Source organism: Temnothorax americanus, unplaced genomic scaffold, assembly GCF_048541705.1.
Source record: "Temnothorax americanus isolate GAGA-0224 unplaced genomic scaffold, ASM4854170v1 Scaffold35, whole genome shotgun sequence".
Lineage (NCBI taxonomy): Eukaryota > Metazoa > Arthropoda > Insecta > Hymenoptera > Formicidae > Temnothorax > Temnothorax americanus.
Genome location: NW_027509496.1, coordinates 786,277 through 810,412, shown reverse-complemented (window position 1 = coordinate 810,412; position 24,136 = coordinate 786,277). Strand labels below are relative to the sequence as shown.

Genomic DNA, 24,136 nt, shown 5'->3' with positions numbered 1-24,136 from the left:
CCACATTCTCCCAGTCAAAATCGTGATCTAGATTCTGCCTGTGTTCAGTGACGACAGATTGTGTTGAAGTAATTCTATTAATGTGGCTCCGATGTTCAGAAATTCGGGTTTTTAATTGCCTTTTAGTTTGGCCTACGTATGACGCGTCACATTCTCTACAGGAAATTTTGTAAACCACATTTTTATTCGATTGAGCTGGGAGGACATCCTTTTGTACTTTAATAAATTTTTTAAGTTTGTTTAGGCTGAAGAAAGACAATCTGACATTAATCCCCGACAACTCTTGTAAAATCATCGGAGATTCCCTCAACGTATGGAACAGTGAACCATTTACGCCGTTCTTCTTTGCAAATGGTTAGAGATTCATCCTGTCTGCGAGCACGGAGGGTAACACGAGAGGCTTACATGTGGATCAGATTTTAAGTATCAGGAACCGCTCCATTCCAATTATTAATAATCTCCTCTCATTCTCCCCGAATGTATCAATGAAATTTAAATCGGTTATTTGCGTACGTACATTAAGCTCGATGTCGAAGTAATTTCCTCTGAGAGTTAATTTCACAATATTCTCATCTATATAACTTTTAGAAAGATTTTTTAGAAATTTAGAAACTCTATTTCGTTAATAAGATAACGCGCGCAATTGTTAACATTATCGGCCACTGATTTTAAATGTAATAAATGTGCATCGATACATTTTGCAATATTTTTCAGTCCGAGAAATGTAGGCTTCTGCATCACAATTGCCACAGCGTATGTTTTTCGTTTCTTCGTCGGTGGACAATTCCTCGCTTGTTCGTTTATCCGTCCTGGCAGAAGTATCTTCCTCGTTTTCCTTGTACGCCAGCAATAATTTGGATCTTGCTCCGTAGGCCGAAGTAAAATTGACGGAGATATTGTTAATGGAGATAAAATTCGGCTTTAATTTGCTTTCTCCATTTAAATATTCGCTCACGAGTCCCATGTTCTCTTGAAACTGCTGCCACGATTTCTCGTCGAAATAAACGCCGTCCGCACAGTTGCCGGTTAATTTGACCATCGGCACGAAAACTCCCTCACATGTTGCTTGCAAACCCACGTGAATTTTCTTCGTATGGGAGCTGTTGAGTCCATATGTTGTCGATAGCAGCATATGTAATTGCTCGTTTCTTCCCTCGAAGTTACGTCCCTTATCGGGAATCCCTTTATCAGGAATATCGCGAGTGAACATCCGCTTCTCAGAATTATTAACGTCTTCTCTGTGACTAGCCATTGTTCTTATTTCTTCGTAATATCGGCTGACACACACACACACACACATTAATCGAAAAGTCAGATGAGAGAAATATACTTTTTCACTGGCGAACTTGTCGCTTCGAACGTTGGGACTCGAATGATTCTGGTTTTGTAACGTTAATCAAAACGTTAACTTTGTTTGCAACGTTCTAGAAAAATTAGTCTGCGCGCGCAGATAAAAAATTAGAAATCTTTAGATTTTTCTAAACTTTTCTAGATTTTTTTAGTTTTAACTATAAATTCTGAAATATAGGTAGTTTATAGGGGGTTAAGAGAATTTGTTAATAAAGTGAACGGTTAAAAATTTTATACGAAAAGCGTATTAGTTAAAAAATTTTTAAATTTTAAATAAAAATATTTCTAAAAAATAAAAAAAAAACAAAAATTTATTCGAGTTTTTTTTATCTTTCAATCATTTAATACAGAATTCTTTGTATGTCCTTAGATAAAAAAATATAATTTTGTGAACAATAGACGGAAAAGGGTTTATGGCATAGGATAACCTTTCTCCGAAAACTTTTTTCTTCCGCCGGAAAGGGAGGGTGGAGAGAAAGTGAGCGGGAAAGATTCGAATTTGTTAACCAGGACCTTAGACAATTTTTGTCACGCCATTATTCTAGAAGTTTTTGGCTTTTTACACTGGAAGCAATAAATCAATAAATTTCTCAGTTGCGATAATAAAACCGTCTAGTTACATGTTGGAATAAAGCATTACTAGAAAGTTTTAATAAGGAATTCTTTGTAAGGCTTTAAATAAAAGAATATGGTTTTGTGAACAAGACGGAAAAGGGTTTATGCCAAAAAAAAATAACTTTTCTCCGAAAACCTTTCACCCTTCCGCGGGTAATGGAGAGCGGGAAGAAAATGGGCGGGAAAACCTCGAATTTGGTAATCAATGGGATAGCTAGAAAATTTTTATCACGCCATTATTCTAGAAGTTTTTGAAAATATTTTCAACTATAAATAGTCTGTAACACTATATCTGAGCGTTAGTCCTTACTTGACTACACGACCTCCGGTCGTACTAGAGTCGTCTTGCAACGCTCTTATAGTTAGTCAGACAAGTGAAGTGTCGCAAAAATGTTTCTCCGCTCAATTTTAGTCGATTTTTTCAAAGTGAGTTGCAATTTAAGCAATCGCTTAAATGAGCAACGTAAGTTAGAAGCAGTGACAAACGACGAAGAGGCGAATTATCGTCTTTTTTCCCTTTCGCGGATGGGTGCTCCAGTTCCCTGTTATCCGTTATGGATGAACTAGGTTACTGTAAGAGAAATCAAAGATTGGTGAACATTATTTTATCATTGCGTGAGGGTTTTGATCACGAAGAAGAAGACGCAGGAAGAGGGCATATTGCGAGATTTATGCGTCGTAACGGCGGAATAGGCAAGTGTTAGAAATAAAAATTGCACCTTAAAATTTTAATATAACGGAGTTTATTATTAAAATTTAAATTAATTTAATAGTAGAGAACCGTATTGTCGCTGTCCAACCGGTCTGACGAGGACAGAGACGTCGAGCGAAAGAAAACATTGCTGAAGAGGCAGTACCAGCACGTAAGTTAAAAATAATAAAATTAATTAATCATTAAAAAACAAATATTATAAATATTAAATTTTATAGGAAGAGCTAGAATCGTGGCACCACCACCCGCAGACAACATCCCCGTCATCGATTTATCTTCCGGTAAGAGACTATAATACTAACGCGCAAAAGCTAACACTTGCAATATTTGTATAATAAAACAAATATAATTTATACTGTTTTAGATGACGATGAAGAAGAAAAGGAGGTGGAAGAAGAAGAAGCAGATCAAGAAGCGGAGGTGAGAATTGTGGGCTCACCCGATTCGGTCATATTTAATACGCCGCGTGGTAAGTTTTTAAAAAATAAATTAAGATAAAAATTTAGCAGCAAATAAAAAAAAAGTGTGCAAGTTGAAACTTGCACATTGCTTCCTCATAGTTATTAAGTGTGCAAGTTGAAACTTGGACATTGCTTCCTTAGAGTTATTAAGTGTGCAAGTTGAAACTTGGACATTGCTTCCTTAGAGTTATTAAGTGTGCAAGTTGAAACTTGGACATTGCTTCCTTAGAGTTATTAAGTGTGCAAGTTGAAACTTGCACATTGCTTCCTTAGAGTTCTTAAATGTGCAAGCAGAAGCTTGCACATTGCTTTCTTAGAGTTATTAAGTGTGCAAGCAGAAACTTGCACATTGCTTTCTTAGAGTTTTTAAGTGTGCGAGTAGAAATCTGCATATTGGTTCAGTTTTTAAGTGGGCAAGTATTTTTTTATTTTTTTATTTTAGTGAATGTACATAATTATGTATACAGGCTCCTAAAGAGTTAAGTGTGCGAGTAGAAACCTGCACATTACTTCATTAGAGTTTTTAAGTGTTTAAGTAGAAACCTTCGCACACAAAGCTTCCTCTATGAGGAAGCATTTATTTTTTTCAATGTATTTTCAGTATTTATTTGTTTTGGCTTCCTCATAGAGGAAGCATTTATTTTTTTCAATGTATTTTCAGTATTTATTTGTTTTGGCTTCCTCATAGAGGAAGCTTTGTGTGCGAAGGTTTCTACTTAAACACTTAAAAACTCTAATGAAGTAATGTGCAGGTTTCTACTCGCACATTTAACTCTTTAGGAGCCTGTATACATAATTATGTACATTCACTAAAATAAAAAAATAAAAAAATACTTGCCCACTTAAAAACTGAACCAATATGCAGATTTCTACTCGCACACTTAAAAACTCTAAGAAAGCAATGTGCAAGTTTCTGCTTGCACACTTAATAACTCTAAGAAAGCAATGTGCAAGCTTCTGCTTGCACATTTAAGAACTCTAAGGAAGCAATGTGCAAGTTTCAACTTGCACACTTAATAACTCTAAGGAAGCAATGTCCAAGTTTCAACTTGCACACTTAATAACTCTAAGGAAGCAATGTCCAAGTTTCAACTTGCACACTTAATAACTCTAAGGAAGCAATGTCCAAGTTTCAACTTGCACACTTAATAACTATGAGGAAGCAATGTGCAAGTTTCAACTTGCACACTTAATAACTATGAGGAAGCAATGTGCAAGTTTTAACTTGCACACTTAATAACTATGAGGAAGCAATGTGCAAGTTTCAACTTGCACACTTATTAAAATATGTAAATATGTAATATTAACGGTGGTCGAAGTTCTAACTTTCGCTGAAGCTTTAACAATTCATAAAAGCCAAGGCCAAACTTATGAGAAAGTATGCATTGATCTAAGAAATAATTATTGTATGACGAGATCAATGTTGTACGTAGCACTAAGTAGAGTAACCAAAATATCAGATTTATACATTTTGGGTAGATTTATACCTCCAAAAAAACCATCCGCAGAAAATTCTTTAGAATTAGAAATAAAAAGACTTAAACGAGAGAAAATTCTAGAATTAGCGTACTCAAAAGTTATAAAAGGAAATATAATAAAAATTATATACCAGAACGTACGTTCTTTGAATAAAAATATTACCAATATAAATTGTGATAAATGGTATAAACAAGCCGACCTCTTAATTTTTTCGGAAACACAAATATATAAATAAATGGAATATATAAATGGAAGATTTTAAAAGTGAAATGGAAGAATGTAGAAAAAGTAATAATTAATTAATTATTATATAAATATATTAATTTAATTTTTTTTGAAAAAAAAATAATATTCTTTAAATTATTTAGTTTTGGATGATGGAATGGACGATAAACTCCTTGAAACATTAATGAAATATGAAGAAACTGTAATTTGGATTAAAAAAAAAACAGCTCGATATCTCAATATTTGTGGAAGTTAGAGCAACCGCGGACATTTCTAAAAAAATTTAAATTTAAAAAAAAAAAAACCCCTTTACCGATCATCGCCAAATTCAATACCAACTTTCCTTGAATGATATTCTATTGATTAAAAAAAAAACAGCTCGATATTTCAATATTTGTGGAAGTTAGAGCAACGACGGACATTTCTAAAAAAATTTAAAATTTTTTAAAAAAAGAACCCCTTTACCGATCATCTCCAAATTCAATACCAACTTTCCTTGAATGATACTCTATCGATTAAAAAAAAAAGAACAGCTCGATATCTCAATATTTGTGGAAGTTAGAGCAACCACGGACATTTCTAAAAAAATTTAAAATTTTTTTAAAAAAGAACCCCTTTACCGATTATCTCCAAATTCAATACCAACTTTCCTTGAATGATACTCTATCGATTAAAAAAAAAACAGCTCGATATCTCAATATTTGTGGAAGTTAGAGCAACCACGGACATTTAAAAAAAAATTTAACATTTTCTTAAAAAAGAACCCCTTTACCGATCATCTCCAAATTCAATACCAACTTTCCTTGAATGATACTCTATCGATTAAAAAAAAAACAGCTCGATATCTCAATATTTGTGGAAGTTAGAGCAACCACGGACATTAAAAAAAAATTTAAAATTTTTTTAAAAAAGAACCCCTTTACCGATCATCACCAAATTCAATACCAATTTTCCTTAAATGATACTCTATCGATTAAAAAAAAAACAGCCCGATATCTCAATATTTGCGGAAGTTAGAGCAACCACGGACATTTCAAAAAAAATTTAAAATTTTTTTAAAAAAGAACCCCTTTACCGATCATCGCCAAATTCAATACCAACTTTCCTTGAATGATACTCTATCGATTAAAAAAAAAACAGCCCGATATCTCAATATTTGCGGAAGTTAGAGCAACCACGGACATCAAATCCGCACATACACACACACACACATACGGACATTTTTTTTAACGCGATATTTTGACCTTTTACAACAATATGAACATATTGGCATAAAAAACTTCAAAACCAATCTCTTCTTTGGTTTCTTCTACCCCTATTTCATATATAATTAATTTAAATTTGGATGACTAGATCCAACTTTATACGCAAACAAAAATCCGTAAACGATTTCACGAAAACAAAGCTTTCTCTATGAGGAAGCAATAACGAAATGTTACATTTTACCAGGAAGGGAAGTAAAAAAAGAAGAATAACAAGGATCGGAATCTGATGATGATGTTTCGACGATCGATGGGGTGATCGACCGAATATTGATGGAAGACGACGACGACGACGACGACGAGGAAGAAGAGGAAGAGGAAGAAGAAGAGGAAGAAGAAGAAGCAGAACATGAACAAGAACAAGAAGTTCGAAACGCAGAAGAATTGCAGGAGGTGATGAACGAAGCGGAGGAGGAGGAGGAGGAGGAGAAGGGGGAGGAGAGTGATGATAATATCGATAATATTGACCATGATATTATTAGTGAAACCGATGACGATGACAACGACGACGATGACGACGACGACGACGACGACGACGACGACGACGACGACGAGAGATACGCACCCAGAAATTATAAAGGTAATAATATTTGTCTATTATAATTTTAATTCCGTAATTTTTTTTGTTTTAATCACACAAGTAATTATTTCTGATTAGATGTTTCTTACTCGCCGGTTCGATCCTTGTCTCCGAAAAATTAGTAAGAGACAAACATTAAAAAAAAAAGAACGTTCGACCTACGCCAGTGATAAAAGCAACTAAAGGTGAGTTACCTTAGTATGCTCTATCGCGGTCGTGAAAAAAATTTTAACTTTTTAAACGTAATATAAATCGATATTGTACGATACTAAGTTTTTTTTATTTTTTAGTACAGTCGGGTGGAGGTGGTGCGGATCGTCCTACCGCTGCTGTTGCTCCAAACACTGACGATGATGATGATACGCAAACGCAGAGTGCTAGCGAGGAGGAGGGGTGAAATACTGTTGCTGCCGACGCTGACGGATCTCAATCGCAGAGAAACGATGAGGTGAAGGAGGAGGAAAATACCCCCGTGGAGAGGGAGCAAGAGGAACATCAGGAGCAGGCACATCAGCAGGATCACCATCAGCAGCAGCAGCAGCAGCAACAGCAACAACATTACCAGGTCGGTCAATTTAATTATATAGATTTAGTGGCAGAAAACGCGCGACAATTTAGAAATTTCCGAATATTCGGTAGGGAGGCTAGTTTTAGAGTACGTCCGATACCCGAAGGCGAGGATACCGTGCCTTGGTTAGAAAACGCGTTCCGCGAGATTCACGCGTACGCGTTACGTTCGACTGGTCCGGGAGATTACGTCGGCTTATCGTTCGAGTCGGCGGAACTAACGCACGGTCCAACGAGGCTATTGTTTCGCCCAGCACGAGATTTAACACCCGAGAATATATGGCTCGTGAGTTCGATCGCGCAAAGTAACGGGGGAATTAATATCGCGCAAAATTTTGACGTGCGCGTTTTCAACGTTGCGATGCCGGTAGGTCGTGGGGGTGCGACAAACAGGATAACAGCCATCACTAAGCGGTCAATTTTAGATCTCGGTAATCGAGATAATTTGTGCCTACCACGTTCCCTCGTGTTGGCACGAATTTGTCGCGAGCGCGGAAATCTACGTACGGGAGTGTTGCACGACAGGTGAAATACCGTAAGATGCCGGACTTCCGCGCTTCAGCGTGAATTAGCATTAGAGCTGGTGAGGAACGCCGGTGTTACGATACCCGAAGACGGGTGTGGAATTTCGGAGATTACACGTTTTCAACACTTTCTCGCGAATGAAAATGTAGCAATAATCGTATATAATTCCAATAATTTTGGTAGAGGCGAAAATCCTTTGTACGACGGTGCCGAATTACTCGCCTCGTTAGAACGCAAGCCTACGTGCCGTTTAAATATCATGTTTTACGAGCGTTCGCGCCATTACAATCCGATTTTAAATTTGAATGCCGCTGCCGGTACTCAAAAAGAATTTTGCGTGTCGTGCAACACTGCGTATCGTAAAGACAGAGGACATTGCTGTTCGAAAAAATGTCCGTGCTGTTACGCTACACCCTCGTGCGAGAATCCCGAAGTAGAAATTGTCAAGTGCGCGGCGTGTAATCGTGCGTTTTTCGGAAACTCGTGTTTCGAACGTCATCTCGCGCAACAATCTTACGACGGTAAATCGCTCGCGAGCGTCTGCAGTTCCGTGAAGATTTGCGATAATTGCGGGCGATTCGTCAAGAGAGGTTCGCGACACGAATGCGGCGTTTCGTATTGCAAGACGTGTTGTTCGTTGCAGTCCGTTAATCATTTATGTTTTATGCGGCCTCTTCGACGTAATGCCGACGTAAACGACGACCTGGGCGAGGGTACGAGTACTACGCTGGCACGGGGGGGAGAGGCATCGCTTGGAAACGAAAATGACGGGGTGAATGCAACGAACAAACGTGATAGCAAAAAAGAACGCGTCGCATTCGTGTTCTATGATTTTGAAACGCGTCAAGACGAGACGCTCGAAGGTACGGACAACGTCAAAGTTCACGTACCGACTCTCTGCGTCGCGCAACAGATTTGCGAAGCGTGCGCCGCGATAGACGACATGTCGGAGCGATGCCGTTGGTGTGGAGTGCGCGAGTTTGTATTTCGGCGCGATCCTGTAAAAGAGTTTGTTGATTTTGTAACGCAAACAACAAAATGTAAAAAAAAAATATATTTGCATCGCGCATAATGCGAAAGCGTTTGATGCGCAATTTATTCTAAAGTATTTAGTTGAAAATACAGAAAAGATTGAAGAGCCACAAATAATTTTAAACGGAACGAAAATAGTCGTGATGACGGTCGGACATACAAAATTTATCGATAGCTTAAATTATATGCCTATGAAATTATCCGAATTACCTAAAGCTTTCGGGCTGCAGGATACATTGAATAAAAGTATTTTTCCACATTTGTTTAACACCCGCGAAAATCAAGATTATATCGGTCCGATACCCGACACACGATATTTTTCTCCCGAGCAAATGAAACCGAAAGAACGCGAACACTTTTTTTCGTGGCACGCGGAGATGACGCGTAACAACTTTATTTTTAATTTTCAAAGTGAAAATATTAAATATTGCCGTAACGACGTGGATATTCTTCGACGCGCGTGCATGGCTTTCAGAAAATTTTTTTGGGAATGCGGGAACGTGTGTCCGTTCAAAGAATGCACGACTATCGCTTCCACGTGTATGAGAGTTTTTCGCAAAAACTTTCTGCGCAAGGAAAAAATAGGAATCATTCCGGCGCACAGATTCGCCGATAATCACTCGCGTAAAGCTCTACAGTGGCTGGTGTGGATGGAGCACGAGCTCGGGCATCCCATAATTCACGCAGGGCGAGGGCGCGAGCATAAAATCGACGGCACGCGCGTTGATGGATATTACGAGACGCCGACTAATGACGACGACGACGAGACCCGCCGATACGTACTACAATTTCACGGTTGCTTTTGGCACGGATGTCCCACATGTTTTCAAGTGAATCGCGATAGAAAGCCTTCGTCCGCGAATCGCGAGGACACGATCGACGCGCGCTACGAACGAACACTCGCGATGACATGTCGTCTCCGAAGAAGGGGGTACCTCGTGTCGGAGATGTGGGAGTGCGATTTTGACCGTGAGTTGCGAAAAAATCAGGCGATGAAAGATTATGTAGAAAATCACCCATTGTTGAAAAATTCACTTCTCGATCCTCGCGACGCATTTTACGGAGGACGCACGGGAAACATCGCCACCTGACGCAAAATTCGGAGTACGGAGAAAATACGTTACGTGGACGTATGCTCTCTGTATCCCTACGTATTGAAAACCGGTGCTTTTCCGATCGGTCACCCCGATATTTTTATCGGTGAAAAATGCCGAGCGATAATCGGAACTGCACCAAATTATAATTTTGATTCGATCGAAGGACTCATCCGATGCCGAGTACTGCCACCGCGCGATCTTTTTCACCCGGTACTCCCATATCGCGTACGCGGAAAATTATTATTCGCGTTATGCCGTAGCTGCTGTAAAACGTTCTCGCAGGCCGCGTGCACTCACGATAATCTCGCCGATCGTGAATTCGAGGGTACTTGGGTATCCGTCAATTTGCGCAAAGCCGTCGAGAAGAGATATCGCGTGACAAATGTGAGCAAAATATGGCAATATAAAATTGCGCGATATGACCCCGTTACTCGGCAGGGTGGTTTGTTCGCCGAATACATAAATACATTTTTGAAATTAAAACAAGAAGCTAGTGGGTGGCCGAGCGATTGTTATGACGACGAGGCGAAAGAACGATACCTGCGAGAATACGCGGAAACCGAGGGTGTTGTTCTCGATAAGGACAACATCGTGCGGAATCCCGGCCTGCGCTCGGTCGCAAAACTCTGTTTAAATTCTTTCTGGGGGAAATTCGGTCAGCGAACCAATCTGCCTCAGACCGAGGTCGTGAAATCTTGTTTGCGTTTCATGACTTTGCTCACGAGTCCCGAGCACGAGATAATCGACATATTACCCGTCAACGACGAGGAGATATATGCTTCGTGGCGGCTACGAGAAGAGGCCGTCGTGGCTTCTCCATTGACAAATGTCGTGATCGCAGCGTACACGACGGCACAAGCGCGCTTAAAATTATACGATTGTTTAGAAGCATTAGATAGACGCGTTTTATACTACGATACCGACTCTTGTATATATGTAAGTACAGGCGATCCGAACGAGTACGAACCGCGTACCGGTAACTTCCTCGGCGACATGACGGACGAACTCGAGAGCTACGGCAACGGCAGCTATATCGAGAAGTTCGTGTCGGGCGGGCCGAAATTCTACGCTTATATTGTTCGTACACCGGACGAACGTACTGTGGAGTCGAGTAAAGTAAAAGGTATTACTTTAAATTATAGAAATTTTATAGCTGTAAATTTTAATAGTATTAAAAACTTAATAATACAAAGAGAGAGAGAAGGTAGAGATGAGGAAGAGGGAGGAACGTCGTCGGCGACGAAGACGGTGATAAATCTACGTTTTAGTGCAATTCGCCGCAGCGCGTTTCATGAAATTGTAACTCGCGAAGAAACGAAAACGTGCGCACCGGTATTGGTAAAACGTAGATTTATCAATAATTGTTATTCACTTCCGTACGGTTACGTGGAGTGAATAACTCTTTTTCTCTTTCTTCTTTATTTTTAAGTTAGGTTAACACGTTTTCTGCCACTTTAGGGTAACAAAAAAAATGTTCTTGTATTATATTGTAAATAGTTTTTTAATTTTGTAAAAATAGTTGTAAGTGCGTAAAAGAATTTCTGTACATATGTAACTAAAAAAATATAATGTAGTAATATGTAAATATATTCTGGGGAGATGGTGTAACGGACTTGGACGTGGTGGACGGCCCAAGGAGAGAGGAGCAGAGAACGTGGTGCGAGAGGAGAGAGAAAGGAGAGAGAGAGGACGGAGGAGGTGGATTGGATGGAGAGAGCAGAGAGGAAGATGAGGAAGTGAAGGAGACGGGAAAATCGAAGCAGGAGGAGAGGAGGATGAAAAAGGCGGAGTAATATGGAGGTTAGGAAAGAGACTGATGGAGCGAGAGGGGGGAGACGAGCGGGGGCAACAGAACTGACGCGAGAGCAACGCGGCGCTCGCACAGGCGCACCGAGGGTGATGAGCGCGGAGGAGGAGGATAATAGATGCGGCAGCGGCGGCAGCGCGGGACAGCAATGGGCGAGAGGTTGTGTGGAGAAAGCGGAGAGGATAGAGGGCGCAGCAAATGGAAGAAAGTGAGACGGCGGCGCTGGATAGCAGCTGAAAAGGGATGGCACGACTGAAAGAAGAGGTAGGGAACCGAGAAAAGTTGGACGCACTGGCAGAGGTGAAGTGTAAAGGAGGAAAGTATACGGAAGGTGAAAAGAAAAGGTGTAAGGGAGATGCGAAGGAGAAAAACCGTGGAGGAGCGGAAGGAGGACTGTAAGTAGAGGAGGAACAAGAGAGGCGAGGGAGAAGCGGAGACGGACGGAGATAGAGGGAGAAGAGAGGTGCAATAAATAACATACATACGGCTTGTTTATACAGGGATAAGAAAAGAGACGATGGCAGGGATGGGGCAAAGGTCGGAGGAGACAGAGTGGGTGGAGGAGATCAGGAAAGAAGTCAGGAAGATAGGCCAGGAAATCAGGGAAGAAATAGGACGGGAAGGAAAAGGCATCAGGAAGAAATTAAAGGAGATTGGAGTGAGGTTGGAGAGGCTGGAGGAGGGGCGCTGGCGGTGCGAGGAAAGCGAGGAGCAGGATGAGGAGGAGGAAAGAGAGACAGATGAGAGCAACGGGTGGAGAGGGAGGGAAAAGGAACCAGCGAGGATGAAGAGGAGCAACAGGGGAGTGGCAAGAAAGGAGATGACGGAGGAGGATGGAACGGAAGGCAGCGAGGGAGGTTGGAGCGAGAAGGGGTGGGGAAGAGACTGGTGGGAGGAGGTGGCCAGCGAGGAAGATAGGAGAAAGGAGGAGGAGAACAGGTACGCGGCAAGAGGACATACACAGGGGGAGGAAAAAGGGGGGAGAAGGAAGGATGAGAATAAAAAGGAAACAGAAGGGAGAGCGAGCAGGGAGAAGGAAGACAGAGGCTACAGAGAAGAAAGGACGGCCAAGGAGGGCAAGGGAGGACCGGAGGAGAAGAGTAGGGAGGAGGAGGGAACAGAAGAGAGGAATAGAGCGCGGAGGGCGGTAGAAGACAGGGAGGAGGAAGTGAGGAGAAAAAGGGAAAGGAAAGAAAGAGAGGAAAAAGAGGAAAGGAAGGAGAGGGAGAGGATGCTTGGTCAGGGGGAAGGCTGGAGATTGGAGAAGCGGAGAAGCGAGGATCTGGAGAAGAGGAAAGGTAGGGAGAAAGGAGAAGGGCCGAGGGAGGAGATGGAGAGAAGGAGGAAGGAAGAGGAAGAGAAGACGAGGAGACTAAAGGAGAGAGTAAAGAGGCTGGAGGAAGAGAGAGAGCAAAAGGAGAGAAGAAAGAAGAATGTAGTATGGAGAGGGTTGGATGGAAGGGACGCGGAAGAAAGGAGGGGCATGATGGTACGGATAGCAGAGAAGGTACTGGGGAAAGAGCCAAAGATTAGAAGGGTCTGGGAAAGGAAAGGGGAAGGAGGGAGAGAGGTTTTGATAGTGGAGATGGAGAATGAGAGGGAGAGGGCAGAGTTGCTGGGAAGATTTGGAGAGGTTAGGCAGAGGTGGGGGATTGGGGTGGACGAGGACCTGTCGATGGAAGAGAGGAGGACAAGGTGGAGGATGTTGGAGAAGGCGAAGGAAGAGAGGGACAAGGGAAGAAGAGCGAGGGTGGAAAACAGGAGACGGTGGGTGGATGGAAGGGAGATAGAATGGAAGGAGGAGGAGGGAAAATGGGAGGAGGTATAAAGGGGAGGGGTAACGTTGAGGGCTAGGAACGGGAGGAGGAGGAGAAGGGGAGGGTGCTAGAGGATAGAAGGAAAGCAAGAAAGAGGCGAAGGGTAAAGATAGCGGAGGACAGATAGGTGGAGGCGAGGATAAGAGAGAGAGAGAGAGGGAGGGGAAATTAGAATAGGAGAGAGAGTGGAGGAGAGGAGGAGAGCAGGAGTGAGAGGAGGTAGGAGGTGGAGGAGAGCACGAGAGAGACGGAGGAGAAACTTCACAGGAGCGGGGAAGAGGACCAACAGACCACAGGGCAGGAGACAGACAGGAAGGAAGAGATGAGACAGGAAGAGGTGGAGGGAGACGAACGAAGTCGGGAAGGAAGAGGAGAGGGATAAGGGAAGGGAAAAAGAGTTATTGTGAGGTCGCAAAAGGCCAGGAAATGAATAAAGGGGAACGTTTGTAAGAGGTTTGGGTACGTTCCTCGTTTAAAAACGCCTTGTAAACCCTGAGGGGAAATACAATAAACACATACACATACATACATACATGTAAATATATTCTGTGTGTGTGTGTGATTAAATATAAAATTTTTTGAAATTTGTAATTTCTTTCCTTAAAAAATCTTTGAAAAAATAAAATAGTCCGATCTATATTTGACTAAGCTTTGTGGTGGCTGATCTGGTCACTCTTCTCCTAATTTCGTCAAAACATTTTCTTTTATTGGATATCATGGAGCCCAAGTAGACGAGTTTCTCAACGACCTCAAAGCCTGCTATCTCCCTCACATTGGGCTGATTGTTTCTCTGCCTGTCGATGATTATCACTTTCGTCTTAGGTCTGTTGATCTCCAGGCCGTATTCCCTGCTTGTCAGTGTAAGCTTCTCCATGAAGATCTCCAATTCTTGGCTTACTAGCATCTAGGATCAGCGTGTCATCGGCATACCTCAGGTTGCTGATTTTCCTTTCCCCTACGGAGATTCCTTCTTTTCACCCCTCCAGTATTTTTCTCATTATATACTCCGTGTAACTGTTGAAGAGGATAGATGAGAGAACACATCCATGCCTCGTGCCGGCTTTTGCTTTCAAATTGCTGGACGTTGTTTGATTTACCCGGACGGCCGCTGTATTGCTCTCGTATAAACTCCGTATAAACTTTACCAGGTGCTGCAAGACTCCCAATTCCAGTAAAATGGTCCAGAGTGGTGTCCACTTCACTAAATCAAACGCATTGGTGTAGTCAACAAAACTGAGAAAAGTCGTGACGTTGAATTCTCTTGTTTTTTCCACAATCTGGTACGTTTAGAACTTGTTGGTATACCTGGTGCCCTTACCCGGTATAAAGCCACACTGCTTTACAGCTATTTCTGGCAGTAGAAAATTTTTGAGTCTGTCATAAATAACATGCAAAAGTATCTTGCTGGCATGAGGGATGAGAGTCACCGTTCTGTAGTTTGAGCAGTCGGTGGGAGAGCCTTTCTTATAGATGAGGATGAAGATCAAGTGGCACCAGTCATCCGGCCACCGCGCACCGTCCCGTCCTCCAGATGTTGTTGCACAGTTTCAACATTGCGTCCACTCCAGCTTGTCCCATGGCTTTGATGACGTCTGCCGTTATGCCGTCCGTCCCAGGTGACTTTCTATTCCTTAACTTGTTGATAGCTTTTTTTATCTCCGAGCGCAAGATGGGGGGTTCCAGTTCGTAGAGTATGTCCGTCCGTCCCAGGTCGTCCTTGAAGAACCTAGCGCAGTATCGCCGCCATACTTCTACAATGCCTGCTGGGTCTGTTATCTTAACTCCTTGCTCGTCCTTGATGAGTTGAGTCTGAGGCTTAAATTCTCTTGTCAGGTATTTCACTGTCTGGAAGAGCTCATGGATTTCATGCCGGCTGGCATAGAGTTCCAGCTCAGTGCAGGTATTTTTCAGGAAGTCGTTCTTATCCTGTCTGCAGGCTTGCTTAATCTGCTGGTTGATTTGATCCAACTGATCCGTGCTGTCCGCGTTGCCCATGCCGCTTTTGATACGTCGTTTTTCTTCCACAAGTTGCAAGGTGTCATCGGTCGTCCAGTGCTTTTTTTCTGGGCTTGGGTTATTCCGCTCTCTTTAACTGCTCCTGCGATCCATTCCTTGATGTTTTGCCAGAATGTGTTGGCATTGCTGCTCATTTTAAAGCCGGGATTGTCCTTCAGCTTATGTTAGATACGCTTTTTGCTTCTTTTTTTTTTCTTCAAAAATTTAAGTTTTTAGGCGAAACTTCTTTGAAGCAGGTTGTGGTCGGAGTTACATTCTGCTCCACGTTGGCTTTCACATTCTTTACCGACGTTCTCCACCTCTTTCTAATCAGTATGTAATTGTGTTTGAACATAGTGTTCGTTATGGCGAGGTTGTTGTCTATTGCGAATTGAACATGACGTTCCCCTCTCTCATTTTGCACCCCAGCCCGAAAGCCCCCACCACGTTTTTCAGGTGCGCTTCGTCTGTTTGTCCCACCTTAGCGTTGAAGTCGCTAATGATGAATACTGATTTCTTTGTAAGAGTGTTTTGTAGATATTCATTTACTATGCCGTAGACTGTCTCTACCTCTTCGTCAGGGGAATCACTTTTGGGCATGTACACTTGTATCAGGTGGATGGTCTTTAGTTTGGCTGCAAGAGTTATCCTAATTATCCTGTCGTTAATAAGATCGTACGAGCTGACGGCCCAAACGATTCTCTTGTTGACTATGAAAGCAACCCCGATTTGTCCTCTGTCCGCACCCCCAGAGATGTAGATGTTGTGATGCTCCGTGCATAAGTGGCTTTGGTCTTTCCAGTGTGTTTTTGAAATATTGCAGATGTCTATCTTCTCCCGCATCAATTCTCGCTCTATGAGGTTGAGTTTCCCCATGGAGGAGATCTTAGACGTTCCAGATGCCTATGGATATGTCCTTTCTCAACTGTAGTTTAGTGATGGATCCAATAGCATCTTTCACATGAGGGGCCTGGCCCTTCACCCTCGCATGTCCGGTAGCACATTCTCACTGCCTGACCCGGCCTCAGGGCAGCGCCGGTCGCTAGCCGGATTGCTCGGCAAACCTATATCTTTGAGTTGTACATCCAGACGCTGTCTTTGGAAAATAATCAGGTGGTTTCCCCTTGTCTGCCTGATCTTATGCCGTTGACTACATTAGGTAGTTCATTCGTCTTCGAGGGTGATTTCTCACCCTCAGGACAAAAAAGTGCCCTATCCAGCAAGCTGGTTGGTTGCTTATACCAGCAATCTACTCGGTCCTTCTCTTGTTAGCCACCTGTCGGCGTTGCCCGTCTTCTACCACTAGGAAGTGTAGATGGGGAATTTTCTTTTATTGAGCCTATTTCTAGAGCTATCGGGTACTTCAGAGGATCGCACCCAAACATAGAATGATACGAATAATTGTAGAATAACAAGTGTTAATGTTATCAACTTGAAATTTCAATTGAAAGTAAAGTATGAATGTAGCTTTAACCACTGCAGTCTTGTTTGGACAGTGTTACTAGTTGTTGAGGAAAAAATTTAGTCTTATTACTTTTTAAACAAACCACACGTATATATATATATATATATATATATATATATTTAGATTAGATAGGATACTTTATTACCCCAAAGAGATGTAAAAGGGCGTTTTGTAGGGACGTACCCAATCTTGTACAAACTTATAATTCTTTCGCTTATTCTTAGTTTTCGTCTGTACACACATACACGCTTCGCACGCCCTGTCCTTATCCTTATTTTCGCATTATTTGTTTACTCGCATGCTCGCTTGCTCGCTTATTTGCTTATACGTTTATATTCGCTTATCTTCGCTCTTATACCTAATACCTTATCTCTAAAAACCCAATTTGTTTTCTTCCCTATTGGACTTCCGTTTTCTTTGCCATCCTTTTTTTTCATTTGTACCATTCTTTCTCATCTCCTCCCTTTCCTTCCTTCCACCCTGTTTTATTTCCTTCATCGCTTTTATCCATTCCTCTCCCTCTTCTTTTTCTCCCACTATTTCCTGCCACACCTCTTCATCCCAATTCTCCCATCTCGTGCATTCATCCCATATGTTTTCCCATATTTCCTCTTCCTTCTCGCATATTTTACATTTGCTTTTCTTCTCCTTTTCCCAGTATAATTCTTCCCTAACTTTATTATCGAGTCTAAATCTTGCAATCCTACTCTACCTTGCTTCCTCCCAGCCCTTCTTTAAGTATTCCGGAATCCCGTTCTTTTTTATAATCTCATACCATCGGTTGTATCTCGAGCCAATAATCTTTTCCATCTTTTCTTGTTTTTGTTTCAATTTCTCTCTGTTCTCCAAAATTTCACCTCCCAAATCTTTCTCCTCTTCAACTCTCACCCCCAACCATTCTAAGTAACTCTTTCTTTCTTGCTCCTACCTTCCAATTATCTTCCCTTTTTTCCATCTCTCTTTTATTTTTTCCAGGCATTTCCTCGCTATTCCCCTTCCTTTGCCTTCTTCTAGCTTCTTTTCAAATTTCCATGTTCTCTGACTTGCTCTGCCTCTCATCTTCTCTATCTCCACTTCATCTCTCGACATATATCGACACCTCCTCCAATTTAGACCAAATATCCATCTGAGATATCTCTTCTGTATACTTTCTTCCTTCTTCCTTTTCTTCCATCCCCATAATTCCGCCCCGTATCCCATCAGTGTCCATATCAAAGTGTCGTATAACCAGATCCTTCTTTTTCAATTCTTTTTCCACATTATTTTCCCTATTCCCCATATTTCCCTCATTACTCTTGCTAGTCTCGCCGCCTTCCTTCTTCTCTCTCTAATGTGCGCCTTTTGTCCCCCATTTTTCTTCAATGTAAATCCAAGATATTTGAATTTTTTAACTATCTCTAATTTCTTTCCTTTCCATCTCCAGTCATACTTTTTTCTTTTTTCCACTCTTTCTAAATATCAGTATTTTGGTTTTCTTTATGCTCAATGTTAATCCCTTCCTGTCCAGGTATCCCTCTAGTCTGCTTATCATCGATCTCATGTCCTGTTTCTCCTCCGCCATCAACGCTACATCATCCGCATACATTAATGTGTATATCTTCTCCCTTCTCATTTTCACATTTCCCCATCCTTCCTTCTTCATATAGTCTTCCAAATCAGCGATTAATAGATTGAAGAGTTTCGGGTTTAACGGACACCCTTGTCTCACATCTTTCGCCATCCAAAATGTTTCTCTACTTTCTCTTCCCATTCTTACCTTACTTTTCGTTTCTTTCAAGACCTCCTCTACCCTATCTACTAGTCCTTGCCTTACTCCTCTTTCTTTCTCATTGCCCTAATTAATACTTTTTTGTCTACTGAGTCAAACGCCGCTTTTAAATCTATGTATAATACTACCATCTTTCCTTTCTCCTTTCCCAGTTGTCTATTTACCAAGTAGTTCAGTGCAAATATTTGGTTCATTGTCCCCATTCCTTTTCTAAATCCTGCATAATTATCGGGAATCAAATTCTTTGTTTCTACCTCCTTCCTTATCCTTTCTGCTAATATCGCCGTGTAGATCTTGTACATCGAAAACATAACTGTTATTTTTTTATAGTCCTTCACCTCTCGCCCATCTCTTTTCTTTATTATTGGAATTATCTCCCCTTCCTTCCATTGTTTCGGCCAATCTTCCCCTCCAGACCCGTTTACATATTTCTCATATTTATTTCACCATTTCTTCTCCAAATTTTCATGCCTCGTTCGGTATCCTATCATTGTCTATTGCTTTTCCTGTTTTTAATTTTTCTATTACGTTTCTTACCTCTTCCAGTTCTATCTCTTCCTCTTCTTGGTTGTCCCTTCCCCCTTCTTCTTTCACTACCCTATTCTCCACCCTACCCATTATTTCCATGAAGTATTCCTTCCACTCTTCTAACTTTATCTCTTCGTTTATCCTCTTCCTTCTCTTTTTTACTCTACCTATCAATTCTCATACCTTTCTTTCTGCTCTCCCTTCCCCTATCTCTCTTATCATCCTTTCTTTCACCTTTTTTTCTTTTTTTGCACATTTTTTTGTACTCCCTCCTCCCTTCTTTATACCTGTTTACCTCACCTTTCTCTTTCTTCCATTTTCTCAGTTCTCTTCTCACTTCTTTCTTTTTCTCCCCCATTCTTTATTCCACTACCCTCTTCTGTTCTTGTTAGCCATTCTCCCATTCTCATTTTCATGCTTTTCCATTACTTTTTTTATCCTCGACATTCCTACTTCTATCTCTTCTTGTAGTTCCCATTTTCCTCCTTCTAGCCTTCCTAATCCCTTTTTTAATTGTGTTTTTCCCTCCTCGTTCCATATTCCTCTTCTTCTTATTTTTTCTCCTTCTCTCCTTCTCTGCTATCTCTTAAGCTTACCTCTCACCCATACTATTAATGGATGATAGTCTGAGTCTACTCTTTCTCCTACTTCCAGTCTTTCCACTTTTTCTCTAACCTCTTCCTCCCTTATAACGTAATCTATAACTGTCTCGCCTTTCCTTCCTGTGTATGTAAATTCACCTTCCTCATCTTTTTTCACGCCTCTATTTAGTATTATCCATCCTCTTTCCTCTATATATTCCAATAACCTTCTACAGTCCCTATTTATTTTCTTGTCTTTTGATCTTCTTCCCATTCTTCCCGCGCTCTCTTCTTTTCATCCTCCTTTCTCACCCGTTTTAGCATTAAAGTCTCCACCTATTATAGCTTTTACCTCCTTTTCCCCTCTTCCGTCCAATCTTTCAAGCCTTCTAGTTTCCTGTCTATATCATTATTCACATATATTCTTATTATTCTCCAAATTTCCTCTTTTATTCTTATCTTACATTCGATTTTTCCTTCTTCTTTCTCCAACCTTCTTTCTTCATTTACCTCTTCTATTCCTTTCCGTATTCCTAATAACATGCTTCCACTCGCCCTTCTTTTTTTGTTTTTCCTGGTCGCTCTTTCCATTTGTATTCGCTTGGGATCTTCTCTTTCACTTTTTCCCATTCTCTATCATCCAACCATGTCTCCATCATTATCACTACGTCCCATTCCTTTATCCTTTCCCAGAACTCCTTATTCTTGTTTTTTATACCCGCCACGTTCCAGAGAATGCCACCTTCCAAATCTCCTCCTCCTTTCTGTCTTTCTTTTCCTCTCTCTCTCTCTCCATATCCTTTATCGAGGATATTTGCACCTTTTTTACCTTCATTGTTCTCTTCGTCTTCCTCTTCTGGATTAACTTCATCCTCTGCTTCTTGTATTTCACCCCTTCTTCTACACTCTTTCTTTGTTGTCTCGCAATATCTCTTCATCCTCCTCCCATTTCCACCATTTTCCTTTTATTTGGATTTTTCCATATCCTACCCTTACTCTCTTACCATTTTTTTTCTCCTGTCTTGCAATGTCTTCTAAATATCATCTCATCTTCCTTTTTTTCCATGTCAAGTCATCATCTATTCTTATCCCTTTTTTCCTTATACTTCTTTTCTCCGTTATGACCCTTTTTTTCTGTTCCAGTTTCTGTAGTTTTATTACTGTCATTTTTACACCTCTCTCTCCGCTATCTTCAATGACCTTTTTACAGCACACTTTCGCCTTTATTCCTACCACCTTTAGAATTTTTTTAACCTCTTTTTCTAATTCGTTTCTATTTCCCTTTGTTCCTCTCACAGCTATGTTTTTTCTTTTTTCTTTTCTCTTTCTCTCATTTCTAATTTATTATCTATCTCCTTTAGCTTTCTTTTCAATCCCTTTACTTTTACGTCCTTTTCTTTTCCTATTCCCCCCTCTTTTATTTTTATACTAGCGTCCTCTCCATTTCTATTATTCTCTCTTTCATCTCTTCTTTTTCTTTCATCCATTTTTCTTCTCTCTCTTTCATGATTTTTTTTTAAACTTCCATCTCTTGTCTAAATTCCCTCCCCTGTTCTTTCATTATTTCCTTCAGCTCCTTTATCCTCTTTTCTCTCATCTCAACTTTTACCTCATTCTTTATCTCTTCTATCCAGCTTCTTTTAACTTTTATAATTTCCTTGCTTTCTTTTTGCGGCGATTTTTGCACTTTCCTGCTCCTGCTGAAGGCTCATTCTTCTGTTTCCCCTCTTTCTATTGCCCTTCTCTTTTTTTTAATTAAATCCACGTTGCCTGTACTTCTTCTTCTCTCCCCTCTCCCTCTTCCTTTGTCTCCTCTCTCTAATTCTATCAATCTTGCCGCTTTTCCTTTTTTCTCCGTCATTTTCCCTCGGCCATATCTATCTCTCCAGCTATTCTATGCTATTCAATGTGTTTATCGTTTTTTTCCCTTCTATGTCTATACTAATCCATGCCCCCACGCGTGTCGCCGTGACGCCAGAGAGAAACCTGAGAGAGGACATCCCGGCATTTTTCGTCAATTTTTCTGTGTCACATTTTCCGACGCGCACCCTGATAAAATGCGTATCAACTACGTCGTTTCGCTCGGTAACCGCACATGGTTTGCGTCCGTGCTAATGGTTCGTGTCCGAACTAGCCAGTTAGTGGGGATATGCTGCGGCCTCGCTCGGCCACGCTCGGCCGCGCTCGGCCGCGCTCGGCCGGCCCGGCGCCTCGGCAAGCTTCGAGCGAGGAGAGAAGGACAGACATACGATTTACGATTTACTGTCTCCGTCTATGACTGCTAGCTGCCTTGGCACGCGCCGGCTATGCGACGTTGCCACGATGCCACGCATTTCGGATATCGCGTACGGTGTCTCGCCGAGTGCCGAATCTCGAGTTGTTAAATATATATATATATATATAATTTATTAACATAAAAATTAAAATTTGTTAACGTAATACTATTTTTGTTAAGTAAGGAAGGAAAGGATTTTTAGGAGTCAGAGGAACAGCTACGCATAAATAAAATATATCACCTATATGTATAATATTGTTATTTTATTTCAAAGTAAATTAAAAGAAGTACGATATAAAAGTATGATATAAAAGTTATTATTTCTCATAGTAATAAATTTGGATTCCGGTGATTTTTTTATCTTCTCCAGCTTCGCCTCTGCCTCTTCCTCTACCTCCACCTCGTCCTCTGCCACTGCCTCTGCCTCTGCCTCTGCCTCTGCCTCTGCCTCTGCCTCTGCCTCTGCCTCTGCCTCTCCCTCGCATCGCGTTGTATACCGCCCGCACCAACGAGCTTAACGTTTCAGGCTGTAACAAAAAATAAATATTTTAAGTAAAATGACATTTTCGTGTGTATATATATATACGTAAATAAATTTCATTATTAACACTTTGTCGAACGCTGTCACGTATGCGTCACATGTGATATGTGCGACTGTCATTGCAAAGTGTTAATAATCATTATCAATAATGATAAGAAATTATCTCATTATTTTAACACTTACGTTTAATACGATCGGCTGAGTCGCCGTCGGAGCCGTTGCTGTGGTCGACATCGTCGCCGTGGCCATGGGCGCCGTTACGACCGCCGGGGTCGTCGTTGCTGTCGTCGGCATCGTGGCCGTAGGAGCCGTCGCGGCCATCGTCGGCATCGTGGTCGTGGGGGCCGTCACGGTCATCGGGGTCGTCGTTGCTGTCGTCGGCATCGTGGCCGTAGGAGCCGTCGCGGCCGTCGTCGGCATCGTGGCCGTGGGGGCCGTCACGGCCACCGAGATCGTCGTTGCTGTCGTCGGCATCGTGGCCGTAGGAGCCGTCGCGGCCGTCGTCGGCATCGTGGCCGTGGGGGCCGTCACGGTCATCGGGGTCGTCGTTGCTGTCGTCGGCATCGTGGCCGTAGGAGCCGTCGCAGCCGTCGTCGGCATCGTGGCCGTGGGGGCCGTCACGGCCACCGAGATCGTCGTTGCTGTTGTCGGCATCGTGGCCGTAGAAGCCGTCGCGGCCGTCGTCGGCGTCGAGATCGCTGCCACCGTACTTTTACTTGCTGAAACAGATGACATATAATTAAGCGTTTAAATGTTTACATTGTTGTGGAATCACGGCCAAAATCACGGGACGTGATAACACTGCATTCCACGACAATGTAAATATCGTTATTTTCGGTTATGATACTCACAGAATCGCTCGTCGCCTACCGCACGTCGTCCTCGCACCGCAACGAAAGAAAGAAGAAGGAACGTCGCGTCGCGTATCGTGATCGACTGTACGCGCATGATTGCCGATATCTCATCCTAACGCGCGCACGTGCGCGCGCTCCATGAAATTGATAGATCGCAAATATATCAATAATTTATATTGCTATATGTTGTAAATATATGATAAATGTACAATGATGTTGAAAACAATCTCCAGTCCCCTACAACTTCCTTACTTTCCACTAACATATCCGTATATAAGGAAAATTTTCTACGCGATTAGATGACATATACATTTCAACATTCATTTCCGATAGAAGCAGCAGCATGTAATCTTGAAAATCTTCTTTAATTAAGAATTGTTAAATGCATGATACACACTAATTGTAAGAACCATTTTACTTTCGAACGTGTAAAAAAGTATAGTCTTTATTCAGGATTTTCTCCAGGAAAGACTCCGCAACGTATCGATTTGCAACTTGACACGTTTATTACATTACGGAAGTGCAAAGGTTAAATTAAAAAGTATACATTTTATGTGTAAACTGTAACACATTATACATATTATATTAATCCGTATCGAT

The 24,136-nt window shown here is 41.6% G+C and overlaps 3 protein-coding genes and 1 pseudogene across 6 annotated transcripts in view; 1 reads left to right on the top strand and 3 right to left on the bottom strand.

Annotated features, from left to right (window-relative positions):
• Positions 1-412: 412 nt before the first annotated feature.
• On the bottom strand, positions 413-1,252 carry LOC143901606 (uncharacterized; annotated as a pseudogene).
• Positions 1,253-3,584: 2,332 nt separating this feature from the next.
• Positions 3,585-24,136, bottom strand: part of LOC143901664 (uncharacterized) — a 202,359-nt gene continuing 181,807 nt past the window's right edge. The window contains exon 4 of the mRNA XM_077414092.1: positions 3,585-3,759. Within this exon, the coding sequence (XP_077270218.1) occupies positions 3,736-3,759 (24 nt within the window). The 3' untranslated portion in view covers positions 3,585-3,735. The remainder of the gene's footprint in view (positions 3,760-24,136) is intronic.
• Positions 6,501-11,924, top strand: LOC143901589 (uncharacterized). The gene is made up of 6 exons (XM_077414016.1): positions 6,501-6,546; positions 6,975-7,077; positions 7,123-7,249; positions 9,384-9,777; positions 10,069-11,028; positions 11,791-11,924. Exons 1-6 carry the CDS (start codon positions 6,501-6,503, stop codon positions 11,922-11,924), a joined length of 1,764 nt encoding a protein of 587 aa, XP_077270142.1.
• On the bottom strand, positions 22,386-23,764 carry LOC143901658 (uncharacterized). 4 transcript variants are annotated; one of them, XM_077414082.1, is made up of 4 exons: positions 23,534-23,764; positions 22,866-23,401; positions 22,614-22,668; positions 22,386-22,583 (listed from the first exon to the last, which is right to left on the bottom strand). In XM_077414082.1, exons 1-4 carry the CDS (start codon positions 23,628-23,630, stop codon positions 22,459-22,461), a joined length of 813 nt encoding a protein of 270 aa, XP_077270208.1. In that variant the 5' UTR covers positions 23,631-23,764; the 3' UTR covers positions 22,386-22,458. The 4 variants fall into 4 exon arrangements, with proteins under 4 accessions (XP_077270208.1, XP_077270209.1, XP_077270210.1 ...); XM_077414083.1 differs by having other exon boundaries at positions 22,386-22,577; positions 23,534-23,763; XM_077414084.1 differs by having other exon boundaries at positions 22,386-22,571; positions 23,534-23,763.